Here is an 18,540-nt window from a genome sequence, read left to right on the forward strand (position 1 = left end):
AGTTGTTATGTTCTCATCTCCTTGAGCTAAGGTGCTTAATACTACATCTGCAATGTATCAAAGATAAGGCCTATGTCATAAAAATGCAAAGCCAATGTAAATTCTATATGTAGGAAAATACTTGGATTATCTATGTTGCAGTTTTACAGACGACACAGACCAGAAATTCTTTAAATGTTTTCTCAATCCGATTCACTGAAGACAGACGACACACAATCACAGTAATAGTTCCCATCAGCAGTGCTTTTCCTGGAGGGACATCCTTAAGGACAGAATATCAGCATCTCTAGGGGGTGAATGGTTCTTCACAGAAAAGAGGAGTTCGAAAAAAAAAAAAGGAAATCAGAGAAGATCTCATTCATCTTTCTTAAAATACATGGATATTCATATTTTGGGTACTATGAATTATTTCTGAGGCATGGGCATTATACATATTTTTTTTTTTTTTTTTGAGACGGAGTCTGGCTCTGTCGCCCGGGCTGGAGTGCAGTGGTCAGATCTCAGCTCACTGCAAGCTCCGCCTCCCAGGTTTACGCCATTCTCCTGCCTCAGCCTCCCGAGTAGCTGGGACTACAGGCGCCCGCCACCTCACCCGGCTAGTTTTTTGTATTCTTTTAGTAGAGACGAGGTTTCACCATGTTAGCCAGGATGGTCTCGATCTCCTGACCTCGTGATCCGCCCGTCTCGGCCTCCCAAAGTGCTGGGATTACAGGCTTGAGCCAACGCGCCCGGCCCATTATACATATTAACAGTCCAGCTCCAGCCCTGGTGTGTGCAGGGGACAACTAGGGGCCCCATGTGTGAGTTTATACCATCGCAAGGGCTTGTGAACTATCCTGTAACTGCTACTTTCAAAAACAGGTCTAACAACAGAACTGACTATAGGTGCCATCCTCATCCAGACGGAGTATCAGTGACAGTCCCAAGTTGAGTAGACTTAGGGACAGGGATTGGCGACTAAGGAGAACAGAAGGCAGGAAGACATGGCATTAGGCCACCTCGGTTCCAATCGCAGCTCGGCCACACCCTGACGCTCCCACACAGAAAACCTCCACGTCACCATTCCTTCTAGGAGTCGTGTAAAGAAGCTCCTTCAGATCCTCCAAGTTTAGACTCTCTGTTCATCTCTTTTCACTCAAAGAGCAAGCACTTGTTTGATAATAAGCAGAATTTTCCAGTATGCATCAAATTACTCTGCCTGGTATTTCAGATACTCATAGCAACTAAATAACAGCACAAAGATAAAATATATAGAACTTACAGACATCAGGAGAAACATGATTATCTATGTGCAGATATTAGACAAATTCATGCATCCTAGGAGGGCATAAAGCCCATGTTTTGGACTGGCCAGTCAATCTGCCACTGTAAAGCTAGTAGGTGCCCCCGCTCAAGGGGATCCAAATAAAATCCTTGAAAAATAAGACGCATCAGCTTTTTTTTTAAAAAAAATTTTAGATCCAGGGGGTACATGTGCAAGTCTGTTATAAGGGGATATTGTGTGAAGATGCACTCGCTTTTTAAACACTGCTCCACCTCCCTGGTTAACATCATGAATCTAGAAATGAACAAAATAAGCCCAATAACACAGCATGAATGGATGTGTTAATATTTTGTCTCTTAGAAATAAATGCAGTGCTTGTCCTTGGTATAATGAAACAAGGGTGTAATCGAAGAGGTTAGGGTAAAAGAAAGAAGAAAATATTAAACAATTCTTCATGAAACACTGGGGAATCTCTCTGCTGGTGTTACAAAGGAAAAAGAATTGACCCTTTGAGCTTACAACGTGAAGCATATACCTCTTGAGAAATGTGTTTCCTTTGTTCATCTGAGGAAATCTAAACTCTATTCCAAATAAGCCTTCTAGGCTGCTTCTGGGGTCGGGAACAGGAGGGCATGTGACCACTTACTTGGATTTATGCAGCATGCCTGCCTTCGGAGAACTGAAAATGTGCACACACACCAACATCAAACTTACTCTTATTGTCCAGCTGAGCTCGATATTTACTAAATCCCTTCAGTCGGACTCTCTGGCCCAGAAGATCAAGGAATTCTTCAAAAGCTGGTCCCGCCGTCTCATTGTTATACATCTCTTCCTCCGTGCTCTGGCCTGCCTTGCAATAAAGGATCCCGATCTTGTGCTGAAAGCTCAGCTGAAATGGGGGAGAAATATAATTACTTGGCAAAGCATATCAGACAAGCTAACTTCCAGTAAAATTAAAACTACAGAAGCTGAGAGTTGTTCTAGGAGAGCATGCCAGAACAATTCCCATGAGTGAATAAGCAAAAGAGTAGGCAACTGCTGGAGACATGTAGAAACCCTAACAAATTAAATGCACGGCTACAGCCATGTGGGATTTGCCAGGTTTCCAAAAAGGATAGGAAGTCAAGGTTCAAGCATCTACTTAAAAATAGAACTGTGGAAATACTTAATCTTACACACTTCATATAGTAATTAGGATGATCTTCTAAGTTGGAAAGAAAAAAGGCTACAAACTTTTAAAAGTTTCTCTCTCTAGTAATACCTTTTACTTCTTTATTTGAATTTTATGTATTTCTTATAAACATGTAAGACTATAAGGAAAAAACAAACCAAATTAAGGTCTGGTAAGGGTAGAAATTCCAATGGAAATTGTGATATATGTATATAAACATTAAAATGTTTTGTTGCCATAAAAAAGTAACTCTGGCTATACAATTATATTCATTTGTTACATTTTTTACTATCTTGAAAACATCTGCTAAATATACAGTGTACCACAAAGAATCTAACAGCAGTTGAGAAGCTCCTGCTGTAGTCCTATCTTACAGTCAATGCCACGTTCATGCTGAAAGCCATGGGACTTCCTCCCAAGGCCAGTAAGAAACTGGAGGCATTTTTATACCTTTCTTATGTCCCCCAAAGAGGAACTACTTCTCACTCATGCAATCAGAGCTCTTAATCTTACTACCAGCAATCTGAGCCTGAAAGGCTGACAGATTATCAGACACTGCCAATTCCCTGAAGACATCAATCCATAACACTGTTCACTTTTATTATCAAGCTGTAAAATAGAGCCTTTAATCAAAATTCATAGCTGACTCTCTTAGTAAAATAAGGCAAAATGATACTCATTTCCCTTGAGCAGCAAAGTGATGACAGCAGTCTCATCCATATTATTACCCTAATGACAACATACTACGCAAGAAAGGCAGGTGACATCTGCCTGGGTGACCTTAGCAGACATCAGGAAACATTTACTGCATGCTGGATAAACTTAAGAGTTGAGCAGGTAGAGTCAACTACCCATATATCCTGAATGTATTCGGATCTTGACTAAGTGCTGAGAGACCATAAAAGGAAATATCACCTGTTTACAATCTGACTGAATCAGCTACCTACACTGATGGATGCTATGGCATTGCAGTTCATGGGCCTTGGGACCCTGTCAAGGCCGGGAGATCCCCAATTGCACAGCGAGGAAAATGATCTGTACCTTGAGTGTGGGGATATGAGACGGTGTGCATATCCTACTCAATACCTAACATTATGAATTCATTGAGCTACTACTTTAGCAGGGTCAAAAAGAAAAATTTCTATTCACCCAGAGATTGAGGAATCAATGTTTCTGATCAACTCAATTATCTAAATCAATGAGATACCACATTTACTGAGAACAGACAATCATCTTCAAAAAATATTAAGTACAATAAAAATGCCTAACCTCATTTTATTGTAAACATTATTTGCTCCTGAGTGACTCAGAAGACATTTCAGGATCTTAAAGTGCATCAGAGAAACTACTATGATTACCAATTATTACATAGATGTTGGTGACATCTTTGACTGTTGGAATCTATAAGATTACTAAAATGTGGCCTGAAAATGACCACTTCCCATTATGGACAACGATGTTAGTTGATTTCTCGTTCGCTGTGAGAGGAGGCTTTCAGCTCCCCAGTTATTTGGCCCTGGCTGTAATTAGAGTCCACCATGAATACCGCAGAATACTAACTCACTCCAACGCCTGTGCATCTCAGTGCCCCCTGCTTCCTCTGCACCCAGTAGAATTGCTGCACCATCATCCTCAGCCTCAGAGGTCACTCTGCCCCGGTGGCTGCTGTCCCTGTTTGCCCATCCTCTGCTCCTTTACCTGCCGCTTATCTGAGACCACTGCCACTGCCATGTGCCACATCATCTGAAGGCCATCTTTGTCTCCATTGCCCCAGGACACAAAGGCAGCTTGCCTCAGTCCGCTCTGGCATCTCCAGGAGGAAACCCCTTCCTCTTCTCTTCTCCCATCCAGCTCTTGAATGGGGAGTCCTGGAATAGAGCTGTTCGGGAGCCCAGGGTGTGCATGGTATGCCAAGCAGAGCCGTCACCAGCCTGGCACACTTCCTCTCTGACTCGGAGAGTCTTATGGGCTTGCTATTTCTGTGAACTCTCATTCAGGCAAAGGCCAAACAACTGGACAACTGACATTTCATGAGACCTCATTACTGACTGTTGTACTGTCAACTTCACACCCCTCCCTTCCCAGCCATCGGACACACCAGCCTGTGTCTAGATCCTAACAGGATCTAGAACAGGATTTGCATTTCCATCTAAGAAGCTCCTGGGCCCATGGGAATCAATGGATGTGACTAAAGCAGATTTCAAGGCCCTCAAGTGTCTTAGGACAGCTGCCATACTCTGACTCCAAAGAAAACACCTTGCTACACACATGGCATGGCACAAGTTTACCACTCACAGGTATTTGCCAGTCATGCCTACTTTTGACAAGTTTGCCAGGTGAAACTTAGGAGACAGAAATATCTCCAGTGAATCACAGTAAAGAACTGTAGCTTGTTTACCACAAAGGTGATTCCAGTAAAACAATAATGAAATCAATAATGAAACAGAATGAAATGTTCAGTAAAGATATCTCTCTCACCAGAGTCTCTTTCAGAAACCTGGAAAAACAACTGAAATGTGGTATCAACTACTAAACACTCCCGGGGTATATCAGAAAGCTAGCAACATACTTCTTCAGCTCCATCATAATATAAAGTGAAGGAGGGACTCCAGATTCCATACACTAACATTCCTCATTCTCTCAGACCAAGGCTTCGTTAAACCTCAAGCTAGGCCTAATACTTATGTCTACTGCAGCAACCTTTATTTAATGGATCTGATAAGAGCTGTGGCAGTCCCACAGTCCCGGGATAGAACTAGGCTTGCATTTGGACACAAGCACTGCTGCAAACTAAAAATATTCACTGGTCAAAATTCCCTATGGCTTCAGTGCTGACAGCTGGACATACATACATACTGCCCAGACAGCAGAGGATCCAACCCACGTCCCGTTTTCTTTCTGAGACAGGATAAGAACTGGCTGCTCTATTTCCAAGGCCAGAAGCTTTGTCATTATTGACAAGAAAATTTACATTCAAATGAAGGTGAGAAAAAAACCAAGCCTCAGAATTGTCTAGAGCATATATTTGAGTGTGCAATAAATCCCTTCCCCTCCATTCTCCTGTCTCAGCCTACTTGTTCTAAGTATGTAGTCTCATTTATTTAGACCTGCTTGACTTCAGTTGAAACAAATCTGATATTTGAGTAAACGTATACATCTGGGGTGAGAGGACAAGAGGGGAATCGGGCAGTTGGCCTTAAGAACCAATTAATAACTCTGTTAAGGATTTCATAATATTCTAAGATAGTGAGCTGTCATAATTCATCTAAATAACACTTTGTTTACAGTCAACCTCTATAATTTTGTGAGTTTACCTATTAAATACATTGGGATAGTCTTTTTAAAAAGGAAAAATGGGATTTTAGAACTAGAGAAGTGAAATTATGTAGATAAAGTAGCAAAACCATCAAGGTCTTGTTTAATATTTACTTTCCTGAAAATTCTCCATAGTGTTCGAGTCTTCCTCCTCAAAACATCTAACCAAACTGAAGGAACAGAAGGAATGATCTAAACACCCACAGAATCTCCTACTTCTGAAACCTATTTTGTACAGAGCACATATACTCAGTGGCTACATGACAAACCAGGATGGTTTGCAAACTACAAAAGAGCAGAAACTAACAATACATGTAATTAGGTTACACACACATACACACACACACACACACACACAATTTTTTTGAGACACAGTCTCACTCTGTCGCCCAGGCTGGAGTGCAGTGGCGCGATCCTGGCTCACTGCAAGCTCTGCCTCCCGGGTTCACGCGATTCTCATGCCTCAGCCTCCCTAGTAGCTGAGATTACAGGTGCCTACCATCACACCCGGCTAATTTTTGTATACTTAGTAGAAATGGGTTTTCACCATGCTGGCCAGGCTGGACTCGAACTCCTGACCTCAAATGATCCACCCACCTCGGCCTCCCATAGTGCTGGGATTACAAGCATGAGCTACCATGCCCGGCCCATAATTAGGTTGTATTTTAAATATATTTTCAAGATTAACAAACCCTTAGAACAATAACAAAATTGGCTCATCCCTTCCTGGGAAGATTTACTATTAGGAAAATGAATAAAGAAACAGCACTGCTTGGAATAAACTCTCCACCATCCTAACAGGTTAGTGGCAATTTGTAAGGATTCTTTAGAAACTGGGATGTTAAAAAAAGCTGCCCAATCTCTTTCAGAGATGAATATGAGCAACATGTTTTCCTCATGTATAATGGGAATCTGATACCATTCAGAGTTTTAGGGAGTTAAAATGCCATCTTGTGCTTAAGTTTGAACACCATTAAGAAAGTACACCAAAGCCAAACGAATATAAAATCTAAAGAAAAGCCCACGAACTACTACTAGAGATATGACATGCAGTGGTTTTATCAAAGCAGACTCCAATTTGCTAAATTCATTCTTTGACATCAGACTGTAAATAGGTGTTCAGTAAACATACTTAAAATGCCTGGTTTTTACAACTGCCTGGCTTCTAGACCTATCTGACTACACCGACAAAATTCCAAAGGAGCTTGCACTTGATTCAGAAGGCAATAGGGGGCCATCGAAAGTTTTCCATTAGGATGTGGCATGATCAGAGCTGTATTTTAGGAAGATTATTCTGGTAGAAGAAGAAAGGTAGCCACATTCACCAATGCCTAAAGCAGGCTCATGAGGATACAGACTGATGGTTACATCAGTCAATTTGCAGCTGCCATAATGTCTCTTTTCACTGGTTGGTAAAAGAAGCCCTAGATGGTGGCAGCGGCAGAGCCCTGAGGGCTTCTGGGGAACATGAACCATCTGTGAAACTTTCTAGAGTAGCCTCGGGGACCAAATGAATGCCTCACCCACCAGGTGCCCGACCTGTGGGACAGTGATATATTTTAAAGGGAGAACCGACATATCCTACAAAGGGATCAAGAACCACCTAACACATGGGTGGCAAGTTCTTTACACCAACTGTCTTACAACATGCAAATGAATGCTATTCTTCTCATCAAGCCTGCCCGAACTCTGAGCACTTTCAACCCACCCCAATGTATCCTCTCTATCCTGCCATGTTTTCATCAACTGTTTCATATATTATTCATGTATGCTTCATGAACATTTCATATATTCCACATACTTTACCAGTCATAATAGTCATAATGGTAAATCTATTCGGTATATTACACAATTTTAGAACTCACCCGCACAAGTTTAGAGCATGGTTTGTTTTTTTTTGTTTTTAATGTCAGCTTTCATTCCTGAGACAGATCTCAAGTTTATTCATTCTGGGTGTTACAATATCTGCTTCTTTTTGCTAATAATGCACTGTTAACCTGTTAGACCAATTAGGTTCATCACCTTTAGAATTCTAGCCATCTGAGATGTCAAATATTCAACTTTAACCACAGCATTATTTGGCCAACCAAGAAATACTTCATATTCCCTCTAAAACGTGCAGAAGAATGCTACTTGGGAAATTCTGAAAATAGACATTGTCACTGTCTCTTTAAAATCATGGATTTGAAAACAAATCCACTCATTTAAAATAAATTGCATGCACTTGAGCATGTAACGCTCGGTTTCCTCTATGAGTTATTTTGCACCTGAAACTTAAAAGACCTTTTTTCCATATTCTGAACCACCACTTCAATCCTGTTCATCATTAATTCCCTCCTGGACAATGTCAATAATCACATAATTGGTCTCCACACAGCCATCAGTCTCTATCTTCATCAGCCTGTACAATTCTCTTCTACCAGAATAATCATCCTAAAATACAGCTCCGATCACATCACATCCTGATGGAAAACCTTCAATGGCTCCCCATTGCCTCCTGAATCAAGTGTAAGCTCCTTGGCCTAGCATTCCAGGTCTCATTCGTTCTAGTCTCAACTTACTTTCCCCACCCCAACCCACCTCAAAACCTCTCTTTTCTTTGTAAAGAAACTAGTCATAGTTCCTAAAACAGCAACTCTTCATGTCTCCCTCTTAGAATTCCATCCAAGTCCAAAGGCCCAGTTAAAATGCCACCTCTTCAGGAGAGGTGCCCAGCCAGATGTTATTTCTTCTTTCCCCAAATTACTCACTGCCTTTACACCTCTCCAAGATCTCTTACCATATTCTGCCTTGGAGAGGTCTTTCTGCTCTTAGTCTTACTGTTCCCATAGGCCAGGGACTAGGTCTTAGTCAGCTTCAATCTTCCTAACGCTTGCTGTTCACACCCATCTGTCAGCATCATGCCTTCCACATAGTAGAGAAGAATAAATGTTGGTTCAGCGAAAGGGCCAACATGAGATTTTTAAACCCTGGGAAAAAACCACTATCGACTTCTATTAATCATGCAATCAGATGCACTCTTGCAAGCTGGGACACACCAAAACCTTGGTAATAACAAAAAGTCACAACTCAGCAGGAGGTGTGTTACACTATAATGGCATCATGTTTCCAAACTAGTATAAAAACATATTTGGGAAAAACTAAAGAGAAAATGTTCTAAGGCATTTAAAATAAATGATCTTACAAGACAGATGGGAAAACTCCAAAACTTTTAGAAACAGACACAAACTCACACACAAACATACAATCTCACATTATACCCACCCCTTGTTCATCAAGCTTGAGCAGCTGCTCTGAAACCTTGGGTGAGTTGGAAGCCTGTCGCAGACATTGAATGCTCAGCTCTGGAATGACGTATTCCAAAACTTCTTTGAGAGGTAGTCCTCGTGCGGTACCATGCCTTGCAGTAGAGGGTATAGCATCTTCTAAAATTGCTCCTCTCAGTGTTGTAAGCTGCAGGGACAAAACATAAGACTTCGGTTAATATTGATTCTCAATTACCTACTCATAGCCTAACTGTTTGGCTGCCTTAAGACAGGAAAAAGAGAAGCAAGGCTCTGATTATAGCGAAAGGGGCTAAAGTGTAACATGTAAGGAAACAAAATCAACACTCAAGGAGTCTTTAAACAGTAACAGTATACAAAGATCAGGAACAAGCCAGGCAGAGTGGAAACGAGCAGATATATGCTTAAGAATGAGGAGAAGCAAGGCAGAGCAATGCTATGAAAATTAGGACATTCCTACAACTCTGAACCCACATGAAAAGGCTGAAACAGAGAAGAAACCAGACCTGATGATCCTGGACCTGACCATGATCCTGGACCTGAGTGATCCTGGACCTGATCACTCTTCTTCCATCCTCTCTTTCTCCTCTCTCTCCATCTTCTTTTCTTCCACTCCCTTTCTTATCTTAAATTTTCCATAATGACCATTCCTGAGGCTGAACAGGGGAGCAGCAGCCAGTGGCATCCATGGGCAGGGTGATTCAGGGCTGAGAAAACTGCCACTAAATTTTGTCTCATGATTTTTTAGGTGTCCTCAAACTCACCACAGAAACTTGCAATCAGTATCTGGAGCGGGTGTCTAAGACCTCATATGATGAGAGAGAAAACTCCAGAACCATAAATCAAGAGACCTAGTTCTAATCCAACCTCTCTCTGACTCTGGTTAGAGTCCTCAGACTACTAACAACAGGAGCTGGGTTGACGGCAGTCATAAGGATACCTAACGTTTGCATAACGTTCCATAACACTGGCCGACAGAACTATCTGCAAATGAGGACAATGTTCTCTGTCTATGCTAACACAGGAGCCCCTAGCCACATCAGCTATTGAACACCTGGAATCACTAATGTCACTAAGGAAAAGGATTTCTAATTTTGTTTAGTTGTTTTAAATTTAATATTTAAATTAAGGATTTAAATTTAATTTAAGTAGCCACCTGCGGCTAGTGACTACTGAATTGAACAGCATAGATCTATAACTTAAAATATGTCACTTCAAGAAAGGGGCTTTATCTCACATACACCTAGAATAGAGCCTAGGTCACCGGGACACCTATGGACTAGGTAAGATGAACAGAGGTACACATGTTCATGCAGCTGGAAACTAGAAAAGGGCTCTGTGTTTTCTCTGATCTAGAAGCAGTTAACCAAAACACGTATTCTGGATATCTGCCAAATATATATCCCTCTAATTAAAATGAGCTAAAAGGATAAAATCTAAAGTGCTGGACAGATCTAATTATTTTCTTTTTTAAGAGATAGGGTCTTGCTATATTGCCCAGGCTAGAGTACAGGGCCTATTCACAGGTATAACCATACTGCACTACGGCCTCAACTCCTGAGCTCAAGCCATCCTCCCACCCCAGCTTCCTGAGTAGCTGGGACTACAGGCATGTGCCACCATGCCCAGCTTCAGACTTAATTCTCTATATAAATCAATATCTACCTATTTAGCTATACATGTTGTATAATTTACACAACAATCTCACTTTCCACTAAAAGCAAGACAAGCAAGAATCTAACCTGGGTCCTCAATGTAACAAAGCGTGGGTAGTAGTGACTTTCCTGCTGGGTTTTGGACTGGCATGGGGTCTGCCCCTTCGTTCTGGGCAATTTCTCCCATTTGGAATGGGAATATTTTGCCATCCCTGTACCCTCACTGCATCTTGGAAGTAACTAACTTGTTTTGGATTTTACAGGCTCCTTAATGGAAGGGACTTGCTTTGTCTCAGATGAGCCTTTGTTCTGTGGACTACTGAGTTAATGCTGGAGTGAGTTAAGACTAGGGGACTGCCGAGAAGGGATAATTGTATCTTGCCATGTCAGAAGGACATGAAATTTAGGTGGGGCCAGGAGCAAAATGATACGGATTAGCTTTGTGTCCCTGCCCAAATCTCATGTCAAATTGGAGAAGGGGCCTCATAGCAGGGATTGGATCACAGAGGTGAATTTTCCCCTTGCTGTTCTCATGACAGTGAGTGAATTCCAACAAGATCTGACGGTTTAACAGTGTGCGGCTCTTCCCCCTTTACTCTCTCTCTGTCCTGCCCCAGCATGGCAAGATTGTTTCCTCTTCACCTTCTGTCTTGATTGTAAGTTTCTTGAGGCCTCCCAGTCAGGTTTCCTGTTAAGCCCGCGGAACTGTGAATCAATTCAACCTTTTCTTCATAAATTATCCAGTCTCAGGTGGTTCTTTATAGTAGTGTGAGAATGAACTAATACAGCCACGTAATATCCACGGCATGTTTCCAAATTTTTCATTTGGAATAAAATACTGCAGTGCCCTTTTTAATTATCTTAAATGTTGTCATCATTAAATTTAAAAAAATAATAATAAATTCAGTACCCTATCTAAAACAAACTGAAGCAGTAACATCAAAGGAGATTTAGACTTTAGCCCAATAACAATGGCAAGCAGCCCCATTACCTCACTTGTCCTGAAAGCCACCCTGTAGTTGAACTGGGATCCTTCTTTCTCCTTGGCATCTTCCACCTTCTCTCTCCGGATGCTGACTGCCACTGGACCAAGGTTTTCATCTATTCCAAAGTAGTTTTGGTGCTCTATAATGGAAGAGAGAGGGTGGCATCAAAAGAATGAAAAAGGAACAAAGAGCAGGATGGATATCTCTTAGTTTGTGTATCAAATCTCTGAAGAAACACCAATTAGCTCATACACAATGATTTCCTTGTATTTGTTTGATCAAATCTTCTGGTTTCCAGTTCAGATGCACGTCTACATCTCATTTTCGATTACTTCCTCCTTTCATTCTGCTTTTCACTAGTTCATGAACAGCAAAAGCCTCCCTAACCCAAAGTTATTATTTTGTGATTATGTGAATGGCATCACCAGAAAGAGGTATTGCCATTCTTAGAAACTGTCAAAAGAGGAACATGGCTACTTGTAGAATCAATATTGAAAATAGTTTCCCTCTGTCTGGGAAAGTCATCATTTTTGACTCAATGAGGGCACCAGACATGACCTGAGTAGCCACTCAAGCCAGCCAGATTAATCTTGGTGATCAGTGGTGTAGCAAATGTAGCAAATACCGTCTTTTCATTACAATGTCGCTAAAACAGCATAATGTTTACAAAGCTTACAATGTTCATAAAGTCTAGAGCACAATTTAGCAATAGAAAATACATAAAAGATCAGTTTCTAAAGTCAAATTTTATCCACAAATCCTATAACTTGGTTTAAAACGTCATCAGCTAATCATCTCTTTCACATAAAATCACTGGTCTTTGAGGGAAGTCATACCATCCACACGGAAAGGGTGGCACCCGAGGCCATACTGTCCATCTAACACAAGGATCCCTCCAGGACATCTTTCCTAAGAGAAGGTCATTCGTCTCTTCCTCATATGTGCAATCACTATGTGTGGGCATTGTTTCAGCCGTGGGAACATGGGGAGAACATTCCAGAAAACAGTCGCTACTTATGAAAGCAAATACTCTATTCTGAACCCCTCGAATGACATGAAGCTTACTGCTCTGTGAGCAGCTCCCTCTAGACTGCTGGTTTCTTGTCTGTGAGCTCTGTTAAAAGGAGCCAAAAACACCTCATTGCAACTTTCAAACTTTTTAAATGTTTCCTCTGAAATGACCCGAACTTAACATTCAAGATATGGTCCAACCCACACAAAATAGTGGGAGCAATTACCCAAATGCTTATTAATGCAGCTTAAAAATTTATCTATTTTTAGCAGCCCCATTACACCAATAATTCATATGAGCAGGTGGTAAATGCAAACCTCCAGGTGTTATTCATTTATTTCTTAATGAACTGCTGCCAGGTCAGTTCTCCAAGGTGTATTCTCATACAATCGATTTTTTTCACCCTGACTTAAAGTTTTGACTAAAAAGAAACATAATACAGTGAACATTTGCAAACCTGAAGAAAACCTACAGGCATTCCAAAGGCTTTTGGTTATGCCAATGCTTGCCACAATGATTGCTGAAGGAACAAGAATTGTTGCTGAGAAAGTAGAAAACTGAACCTGAATCACTCAGAACACACACTATCCAAAGCCACCAAAGAATACGGGCTAGACCTTGAAAAGGCAAATCATTTACCTATTTGCTGTTTGCAACCAAATGGGATTAGTACAGACATTACGTCCCTTTAGAGTGAGGGACAGAACCAGCAAGTAAACTATTTTAAAAGATAAAAGGTGAATTATTGACATGGTATAGTCCTAGACTTGCACAAAAGGAAACTAGCCTATTTGTTTTAGTGAGTAATTAATCCCTTATGCTGCATAATGCTGCTTCGGTCGGCAATGCAGCACATGTACCAGTGGTGGTCCCATGAGATTATCATGAGGCTGAAAAACTACTATCGTCTCGTGATGTTATAGATGTCATTACATGGGAATCCAACATATTACTCAAAACCAAAAAAAGTTCAGAAAATAAAAGTAAATTCTTTTAAGTAGAAAAAAGCTTACAGAATGAGATATAATAAAGAAAGCATTTTTGTACAATTGTACAATGCATGCATTAAGCTAAGTGTTATTACACAAGAGCAAAAAAGTTAAGAAAATAAAGTTATAAAGTAGAAAAGTTACCCATAAGCTAAGGTTAATTATTATTAAGTAAATTTTTTATAATAAATGTAGTATTGCCTAATGTACTGTTTATAAAGTCTGCAGTAGCATAATGTCCTACATTAACTCACTACTCAATCACTGACTCACGCAGAGCAGCTTTTAGTCAGTCCTGCAAGCTCCATTCACGGTAAGTGCCCTATACAGGTGCACCACTTTTGATCTTTCATGCAGTATTTTTACTGTACCTTTTCTATGTTTAGATACAAAAATACTTATCATTGTGTTACAACTGCCTACAGTATTCAGTACAGTAACATGCTGTGCAGGTCTGTAGCCTGGGAGCAATATGCAATACCACAGAGCCCACATGTACAGGAGGCTGACCCATCTAGATTTCCAGAAGTCCACTCTACGGCGTTTGCAGAATGATGAAACTGCCTAAGTGTGCATTTCTCAGAACATAATTCTGTTCTTAAGAGATGCATGGCTGTATTGTGTACTGATAATGGCCAAGGTAACTATTACAAACATAAAAAACTTCAGCGACAATCAGCATACATAAACAAAGATCTGGGTTTAAGAAGAACTGATCCAGGAGCAGGCCAAAAACAAACAAACAAAAGATATTCAATGAAATCAAAGACTAAAAGTTAATTGTCTACTTCAGACTACTAAGTACACTGTCACTATATAAGCTGGCCTTAGTGACTATTGGACCCATGGCAGTAGATCCAATGGAAAATGCATCTTTAAACTTAAAACTAAATCAGTTTAGAATATTCTTAGTTGCAGTTAGTTAACTATCCTGACAATAACTTCTGCTTTTCCCTCAATGGGCCAAATGCATTAAGAAAAATATTCAGAAAGCACACAAAAATACAACAGTCTTATAAGACAAAAGCTTCCTTCTTATAACACATTTCAAGAAGTTACTTGCAAAAATACTCGATTCTATATTTGGCATTTGATGAGCCCCATAACAAGATCCAAAAGAGTTTCAAATTATTGTAGGGAGTACAAGAGTAAATACACAAAACTACCTCTGATGGGAAGATTGAGAGCCCCAGGTTAAGAAAATCAAATCACTAGTTCTAATACATGACAGCATAAAATGATACTCAGCAGGTGCCACAAGGACAGAAAACAAAGCCGTGGCTGCCAGGGGCTGGAAGGGAGAGCAAGGGGCCGACTACAGAGGAGGCATGGGAGAATGTTCTGGGATCACAAAGCTACTCTACACTGACTGCCGTAATGGTAATACCGTATTTACTTCTCAAAACTCTCAGAAGTGCACATTAAAAAAAAGTAAATTTTACTGTACCTAAAACATACCTTCAGTTTTAAAAACTGGAGGGAGGCTGAGTCAATAGGAGGAAGGGCCAGTGATCCTTGCAAATGGACGAGGCCTTCTGCACAGACAGATGCCATGACCATTTCACTCCCCCACAGCCTATCAGTGCAAACAGTACCTGTTCCTCAAGTCATCATCCTTCTCTCTCACTCCTGTTTCCTTTGTTACTATTTAATCCTCAATCTGCGTCAAACTTTCTGCCACGCTATTGCTCCACTCAAGGTCTTGTTGCCAAATCCAACTATCTTCAGGCCTCCTTCTGCCGGAGCCGTCTGCTGTTGTGACACCAGTGGCCACTCCCTTCTTGTCCGGGGCCCTCTACTCCTCCACTACTATGGCATCTCCTTTCCAGGTGAGATTGCTTTCTGGTCTTTCATTCTGGGTGTCCGGCATGGCTCCTGCTCTGGCCTCTCCTTACAGCATGAGTGTTTCCCAAGACTCCAGCCTTAGACCTTTCTGATTCTGTCTCTGTCTTTATACTTGTATGAATGTCTATTTTCTGTCTTTCCATCTACTCGCCCATCTTCTACTTTACATTCCTCAGTGATATCATCCCAAGCTTCCTCCAGGTTCTTCTCTCGCAAATCTCCTGACTCACAAAGGTCTAGGGAAGCACACTCCACTGTTCATGGCACCAACCCTGTACTTCCACTTCCTCCCTCTGCCTGGAATGTCTTCCAGTTTTCTTCGCTTGACATTCTTCTTACTCATCATTCAAGACTCAATCCAAACATCATTTCCACTGGAAATACTCTCCTCACCTCCAAAAAGGCCAAATCCTTCCAATTTTACATCCTGAGGCCCTAGTGTTATAGTGCCTAATAGATGACAGGTGCCTAATAAACTGTTCTTGAAGCACGGAACTAAAAGTAGCCTCCTCTGGTATTGTCCAAAAGCAATGGTTGTATCTGACCTCAAGCAGGAATATCAAAATAAAAACAGGGAGGTAACTCATTTCGTGCCAGGAAGTGGTAAGACAGTGTGAAGCATCTTGGAGGCTGCAGGAGGCATTTCTCTCAGTGACCTGAGCAATACAATTTCTTGAAGTATTTATAAAACTGAGAACTTATATATCTATTGGAACTTACACGGCAATAGACCTATCATGTCCTACTGCTGTAACAAATTTCCAATAAACTTCTGGCTTAAAACAACTCCATTTACTGCACACAGCTCTGGAGATCAGAAGTCAGTTTCAACAAACAAAAGTCAAGGTTTTGGAGTGACTGCATTCCCCTGGGCAGCTCTAGAGGAAAATCCATTTCCTTGCCTTCTCCAGCTTCTAGACCTACATTCCTTACGTTTCGTGGCTCATGGCCCTCCCTCCATCTTCAAAGCCAGAAGCCTAGCATCTTGTTTCAGTGGTCACACTGCCTTTCTCTTCTGTAATCAAATTTTCCTCTGTTTTCCTCCTATAAGGACACCTGTGATTGCATTTAGGTTCCAGCCAGGTCCCGCCCGGATAATCCAGGATATTTCCCTATCTCAAGATCCCTAACTTAACCACAACTGCAAAGTCTCTTTTGCCATATGAGGGAGCGTACACAAATTCCAGGGATTAGGACCTGGACACCTCTGGAGGCCATTGTTTAGCCTTCCAAATATACTTAATCCACTTTAATTCACTCATCCAAATGATGAACAGGGGATGTTTCAAGTGTGTGCCAGAGACTGATAAATAATGGGGATATAAACACTGCCTGCTTCAAAATGTTGGACTGCTGTGGGGGCAATAGTATAGGAAAGAGACAAAAATTACACTCCTCAATTGCCCCATTTTCCCTGGAGACACAGTAACATTGAAATTAGGCCAGATAGTAACCCTACAATGGCCCCTAAGAGTTAAAATGAAAGGAAGAATCACACCTCTTTCACTTTAAATGAAAAGCTAAAAATGATTAGGCTTAGTGAGGAAGGCATGTCAAAAGCTGAGACAGGCTGAAAGCTAGGCCTCTTGCGTCGAACAGTGAACCAAGTAGTGAATGCAAAGAAAGAGTTCTTGAAAGAAAGTAGAAGTGCTACTTCAGAGAACCCATGATTAAGAGGCAAAACAGCCTTACTGCTGATATGAAGAAAGTCAGAGTGGTCTGGATAGAAGACAAAACCAGTTACAACATTCCCTTAAGCAAAAGCCTAATCCAGAGCAAGGCCTTATCATTCTTTAATACTATGAAGGCTGACAGAGGTGAGGAAGGTGCAGAAGAAAAACTGGAAGTTAGCAGAGGCTGGTTCATGAGGCTTAAGGTAAGAAGCTATCTCCACGATGTAAGGGCAAGGAGAAGCAGCAAGTGCTGATGGAGTGAAGCTATACCAAGTTGGCCAGCAAATTACTTAGGTAAGATAACAGATGACAGTGGCTATAATAAACAACAGACTTTCAATACAGATGAAACAGCCTTCTAATAAAAGAAGATGTCCTCCAGAATTTTCATAGCTAGAAAGAGGATGTCAATGCCTAGTTTCAAAGCTTCAAAGGACAGGCTGACTCGCTTGCCAGTGGCTAAAGCAGCTGGTGGCTTTAAGTTGAAGCCAATGTTTATTGATCATTCGGAAAACCCTAGGGCCCTTAAGAATTCTGCCAAACTACTCTGCCTGTGTTCTATCAGCAGAACAACAAAGCCTGGATGACAGCACATCTGTTTACAGTATGGTTTACTGACTATTTTAAGCCCACTGTTGGGTACTAGTTCTGAGATAAAAAACATTCCTTTCAAAATATTACTGCTTATTGACAATGCATCTCATCACCCAAGAGCTCTGACGGAAATATATGAAGAGATTACTGCTGTTTTCATGCATGCTAACACCACATTCATTTGGTAGCCCATGAATCAGAGTATTTCTGACTTTTAAGTCTTATTATTTAAGAAGTACATTTTGTAAGGCTATAGCCGCCATAAATAGAGATTCCTCTGATGGATTTGGGCAGATAAAACTGGAAACCTGGAAGAGATTCATCATTCCAGATGCCATTAAGAACGTTTATGATTCATGAGAGGATGTTAAAATACAAACTTAACAGAAATTTAGAAGGTGGCTCCAACCCAGGGATTCAAGAGTTCACTGGAGGAAGTATTACAGATGTGGTAGAAATAGCAAGAGAACTAGAATTAGAAATTGAGCCTGAAGATCTGATTGAATTGCTACAATCTCATGATCAAACTTATACAAATGAGGAGTTGCTTTTTATGGATAAGCAAAGAAAGTAGTTTCTTTTGATGGAATCCACTCCCGGTGAAAATGCTGTGAACATTGTTGAAACAACAACAAAGAATTTAGAATCTTGCATAAACTTGGTAGATTCAACAGTGGCAGGGTTTGAGATGACCGACTCCAATCTTGAAAGGTGTTCTACTGTTGGTCAAATGCTATCAAATAGCATCGCAT

The 18,540-nt window shown here is 41.0% G+C and overlaps 1 protein-coding gene across 1 annotated transcript in view; it reads right to left on the bottom strand.

Moving 5' to 3' along the window:
• Positions 1 to 18,540, bottom strand: part of SIPA1L2 (signal-induced proliferation-associated 1 like 2) — a 231,342-nt gene that overhangs the window by 83,764 nt on the left and 129,038 nt on the right. The window contains exons 3-5 of the mRNA XM_011935710.1: positions 11,681 to 11,814; positions 9,015 to 9,203; positions 1,979 to 2,153 (exon numbers count right to left, since the gene is read on the bottom strand). Of these exons, the coding sequence (XP_011791100.1) occupies positions 1,979 to 2,153; positions 9,015 to 9,203; positions 11,681 to 11,814 (498 nt within the window). The remainder of the gene's footprint in view (positions 1 to 1,978; positions 2,154 to 9,014; positions 9,204 to 11,680; positions 11,815 to 18,540) is intronic.

This window comes from Colobus angolensis, unplaced genomic scaffold (genome assembly GCF_000951035.1).
Source record: "Colobus angolensis palliatus isolate OR3802 unplaced genomic scaffold, Cang.pa_1.0 Scaffold148, whole genome shotgun sequence".
In the NCBI taxonomy this organism is placed as follows: Eukaryota; Metazoa; Chordata; class Mammalia; order Primates; family Cercopithecidae; genus Colobus; species Colobus angolensis.